At 40.4% G+C, this 5,130-nt stretch overlaps 1 protein-coding gene across 1 annotated transcript; it reads left to right on the top strand.

The window, feature by feature from the left end:
- Window positions 1–848: 848 nt before the first annotated feature.
- LOC131078669 (gamma-tubulin complex component 3) lies at window positions 849–4,743 on the top strand. The gene is made up of 3 exons (XM_058016419.2): window positions 849–3,616; window positions 3,785–4,224; window positions 4,319–4,743. Exons 1-2 carry the CDS (start codon window positions 1,341–1,343, stop codon window positions 4,113–4,115), a joined length of 2,607 nt encoding a protein of 868 aa, XP_057872402.1. The 5' UTR covers window positions 849–1,340; the 3' UTR covers window positions 4,116–4,224; window positions 4,319–4,743.
- Window positions 4,744–5,130: the final 387 nt, after the last annotated feature.

The following is a 5,130-nucleotide window of genomic DNA, read 5'->3' as shown; positions in this document are numbered from 1 at the left end:
GATACCCTGCTCCTTCAAAATAGACCTAAAGCCCATAATGGGACCACAACCTAAAAGTTTTTGTCACCCACTTCTTAATGGTTTGTTGCAACAAACCATTAATCTATAATTTTCAAATTCTTGTCAATAGTTTTTAGATTCATGCTCTATATTTATAGATTTATCATTTTTCATTGCTAAAAAATAATCATAAGACCATTGACTACTTGAAATTTTGGAGCTTAAAGCTTAATCTTGCTCATTTAAAAAAAAAAACCATGAGACACAATATTGATAAATGCTCCTAAAGATGTTTAGTAGACTTGAAATTTTGGAGCTTAAAGCTTAATCTTGCTCATTATTAAAAAAAGCCATGAGACACAATATTGATAAATGCTCCTAAAGTTGTTTAGTAGCACCTACAAAAATATTTTAGGAAGACCCCCTCCATGAAACTTGAGTCTAAGTCCACCCTCAAGAGATAAATTGTAAGACCCATCTAAAACATAAAAAAAAAAGAATATGTAAATTATGAAAACCATCTCTAACATAATAAAAGAGAGATGTTGTTTCTAGATTCAATTGTGTTCGAAAATTTTACATCAACATTTTGGATCACATTCCAACGTTGATCACACTCCTTGATCTATCATAGAACCAAAAAAATCACAATAAAAAAAATTATAAATCGAAATTTAAAATAAATTATAAAAATAATCCCAACATAATATCAATCACAATATATCAACTCATTAAACTCTTCCATAAAAAAGCATGGACCCCATAAACTCAATAGCCATGAAATGAGCTAATCTGATTTTTTTCCTCAACAAAAAGAATAAAGAATAAAAATTTATAACCCCAACATAAGCTGAAGATTGTTAAGGCGCCCTGAAAAAAGCAATCCAAACACAAGTTACGACAGACTGTGCGGAGTTAGTCCTCCTCCCTCCCAATTCAAATATTTTTCAAACTCATCGACCTCCATTTTAGTAGTAAAAAATTTGCAAGAATTCCTTTCAAACAAAACTGAAATACACAGGACCAGGAGATTCGCCCACACCCAAATAAAATATAGTAGTATAATAATCCCAAATCCAGCTGAACGCATCCAGTTTGGATCATAGCCCAAGCGACGGGGAGTTATTGGTCGGTCACGCGATCGAACCCAGGTCTCATCGACTAGACTAGGAGTGCTTGTTTTTATCTCAGGGAGTTTGCTTTGGATCGGACGGCGATCAGGGTCTTAAGACGCAGTGCAATTCCGGATATGGTGAGGAAATGAAGTTGTTTTGGCGGCGTCCGGAAGAGAGGGGCGCCTGTACTGTGTCAACACCAGTTTGAAGGAAACCAGGTTGAAGATGGGAGAGCAGGTAGCGGGATTGGTGCGGGATTTGGTGTTGCGCATGGTGCCGAGAGAGAATGTGGGGGATGAGGGAGTGGAGAGGGCTTACCAGTACGCAATGCGAATAGTCGGCAGCCGAATAACGCCATCGCTGGCCACAGACGAGGCGGCCATGTCGGAGGCCATCAAGCGCCAGCTCGTTCATCAAGGTAGATCTTCTGACGCCCTTACTTTTGCTGATTTATACCGCCGGTTTTCTGCTCAGTCCTGCATTGATAACAAGTGGGCCGTGCTTTACCTCCTGAGGGCCATTTCGGAGGACCAGAGGAAGGAGAGGGGGGGCCTCTTCACCTCCACCATCTCTGCTCCCGCCTCCGTGGGTGGCCTTCACTCCCTTCCTGATAGCTTCAGGGGTTTACAGCTTTATAACGATAATAACAATAGTAATAAAAACCCAGATCAGTATAAAACCCTAGAACATCATCATCCAGGTGGGGTGCTTTTGCTGTCTAAAGATCCCGAGAATGCAAAGTCCTTGGCGTTCCGGGAGTATGTGGAAGTGTGCCGTGAAGAGTGTGAAGTGACTGAGGGTGCCCTGGTGAAGGACGTTCTTTATGCTTGCCAGGGTATTGACGGCCGGTATGTCAAATTTGATAAGGATTTGGATGGTTTTGCTGTGGTAGAATCTTACAGGGTGCCCAGGGGTACACGTATTCTGGTTAGGAGGCTGTGCGAGTTGGGCTGGCTTTACAAGAAGGTTAAGGGTTATATTTCAGAGAGTGTTGAGTGTGGGCCTATCGAGGCGATTGGAACCGTGGGGCAGGCCTTCTGCGCTGCATTGCAGGAAGAGCTGTCGGATTATTATAAACTGCTTGCGGTCTTGGAAGGGCAAGTGCATAATCCTATACCAGTTATGGAGGAGGGGAAGAGTGTGGGGAATTATTTGTCTTTGCGAAGGTTGATGGTGTGGCTTGCCGAGCCCACTGTGAGGATGAGATTGATGGCTGTTTTGGTTGACGATTGCAAGAATCTGAGGGGGGGTGCCATGGCTGGTGCAATCCACATGCATGCTCAGCATGGTGATCCACTGGTTAGGGATTTCATGAAGAGGTTGCTGAGAAGGGTTTGTTCACCTCTGTATGAGATGGTGAGGAGTTGGGTTTTGGAAGGGGAGTTGAATGACATATTTTCCGAGTTTTTTGTCATCGGACAAGCAGCAAACCTCAAAACTGAAGCCTTATGGCGAGATGGGTACCATCTTCACAGTGCCATGCTACCGTTGTTTATCCCAGAGCCTCTTGCAAAGAGGATTTTGAGGACAGGGAAATCTATCAATTTTCTACGAGTGTGCTGTGAGGATCAGGGCTGGGCGGATGCTGCTGCAGAAGCTGCTGCTGCTGCAGGGACCTCGACCAGGAGGGGTGGCCTTGGTTATGGGGAGACCGAGGCGTTGGAGACATTGGTTGTCGAAGCAGCTAAAAGGATAGATAAGCATTTGATAGAAATAATGTATGGCCGCTACAAATTCAGGGAACATTGCCTTGCAATTAAAAGATATTTGCTTCTAGGCCAAGGCGACTTCATTCAGTATCTCATGGATATTGTGGGTCCTGATCTATCCCAACCTGCTAATACTATAAGTTCCTTTAAGCTTGCAGGGCTCCTTGAAAGTGCAATTCGTGCCTCCAATGCCCAATATGATGATACAGATATATTGGACAGGCTGAGAGTAAAGATGATGCCACACAATAGTGGTGATAGGGGCTGGGATGTATTCTCATTGGAGTATAATGTAAGAGATCCTCTGAACACTATCTTTACAGAAGCTGTCATGACTAGGTATCTTAAAATTTTCAACTTCCTTTGGAAACTTAAACGTGTGGAACATGCTCTTAGTGCAACTTGGCAGACTATGAAACCAAACTGCACTATTGCGAGGCTATTTGCCACTAAGGATGGTGGAGGAAAGTTGCAACTTGTAGCAGTCTTAAGGCGGTGTCAAACATTAAGAAATGAGATGAATCATTTTGTTACAAATCTCCAGTACTATATAATGTTTGAAGTTCTTGAGTACTCATGGGTAGACTTTCTGGATGAAATGGAACAAGCACGAGATCTTGATGAACTTATAGCTGCTCATGAAAAATACCTTGATTCTATTCTTGAGAAGTCTCTCCTTGGGGAGCGTTCTCATCAACTGTGTAAAACATTGTTTGCATTGTTTGACCTCATTTTGCGCTTTAGAAGTCATGCTGATAGGTTGTATGAAGGTGCCCGTGAAATGCAGGCTAGGTAAATTGTTACATTTTTGCTGCTAGTGTATTTATTTTTACTTTGTGATGATTGCAAATGGACTATATCATAGTGCGTATGTATTTGTTTTGTATTTGATATCTTATCATCATTCAATTTATTCTTCTTTAACTATCGAGGATTTATTTTTTAACCCATTTCCTGTAGAGGTGAAATGTTATCGAGAAACAAGTCAAAGAAAGAACCTCAAAGGCTGGGATCGTGGGTTGGGGGAGGAAGGAAATCCTCATTACAACTCACAGGAGAATTTCTGCGTACCATGGGAGAAGAGATGGATGCTATTGCTGTTGAGCATTCATCTTTATTGGAGGGATTCGTTGCTCAACTTCCTCTCCAACAGCACGTTGATTTGAAATTTCTGTCCTTTCGTCTTGATTTCACTGAATTTTACAGCCAACAGCATCCGACTATGCACACTTCACCAATTAAATTGAGGAGAACTTCTTTGAGAGCAGGAAAACAGTCACAAAATGATTGAAACATTGACATTGTTTTGAAGTTTTCATCCCATTCTGATTGATCTTCAGTAGCCTTATCAGTTCCTGAAGTTGCTACCGGTTTCAACGTTCCAATTTGTTTAGGCTCTGGTAAGTGTTTTGCAACAAAGGTCTTCGTATGTTACAAAAACTTGCCTTTTAATGTTAATATTAGATTTAACAGATTTTAAAAATTTCTATGCAGGTTATTTTTTTCAGCCTTTAACACCATATCAATGAGTGGGATATTCTAGCGTGTGGCATTGATCGAAGGTATTTCAGTATTGTTTGGTTGACAATATTATACGTATTGTTGAATAGTTCTCTAACACACTATAGGCAATTCAAAATATACTAAATTGCTTTGTTGACCTTGAGTTGCCAGGAAGCATTCCTTTCATTTATATGCAGCATTGAAAATTGGCTGCCTTGTACTATACGTGCTTTGTTCTTGATGTTATAATTTTTTTTTTCAATTTTCTGATTTACCGTGAATTTGTAATAGCTGCTATTCAATACAAGGAAGATCACCGAGTGCCATGGTGATCTTTATTGCTTAAGTCACTAGTCTTGTAGCCAAAATTCAATTTACATAAATGGAGAATTGCTTGTATGATTCAGAGTTTAACATATTTGCATATCTTGCTTCACTCTGGCTACCACTTTTCCAGATCAAATGTTTATAGGTCCACAATTTCTGGGGAAGAGTCCCATGCACTTTACTCATGTCCTATGCAAATTTGCAGATCCATCGCAAATTTAAGGTTGCGATTAGAAGCATTTTTATTGGACGTTTGTTTTGTCTTTCTCTCAGATGTAGATCATCAAGATTTTGCATCTCACAGTCACAAAATATCGTTACATCCAATTTGGGATGCCTACTGCAAAATCCATTTATAAGAAGCACTATGCAATATAATTCATTTTTAAACTTTTCTTTCACTATAAAATTATATTTTCCCATATTCTTCCTTTGTCCCCTCTAACTTCAAGTTCCTTAAAACATGAAATCATCTC

This window comes from Cryptomeria japonica, chromosome 2 (assembly GCF_030272615.1).
Source record: "Cryptomeria japonica chromosome 2, Sugi_1.0, whole genome shotgun sequence".
In the NCBI taxonomy this organism is placed as follows: domain Eukaryota; kingdom Viridiplantae; phylum Streptophyta; class Pinopsida; order Cupressales; family Cupressaceae; genus Cryptomeria; species Cryptomeria japonica.
This window is presented reverse-complemented; position numbering and strand designations above follow the sequence as displayed.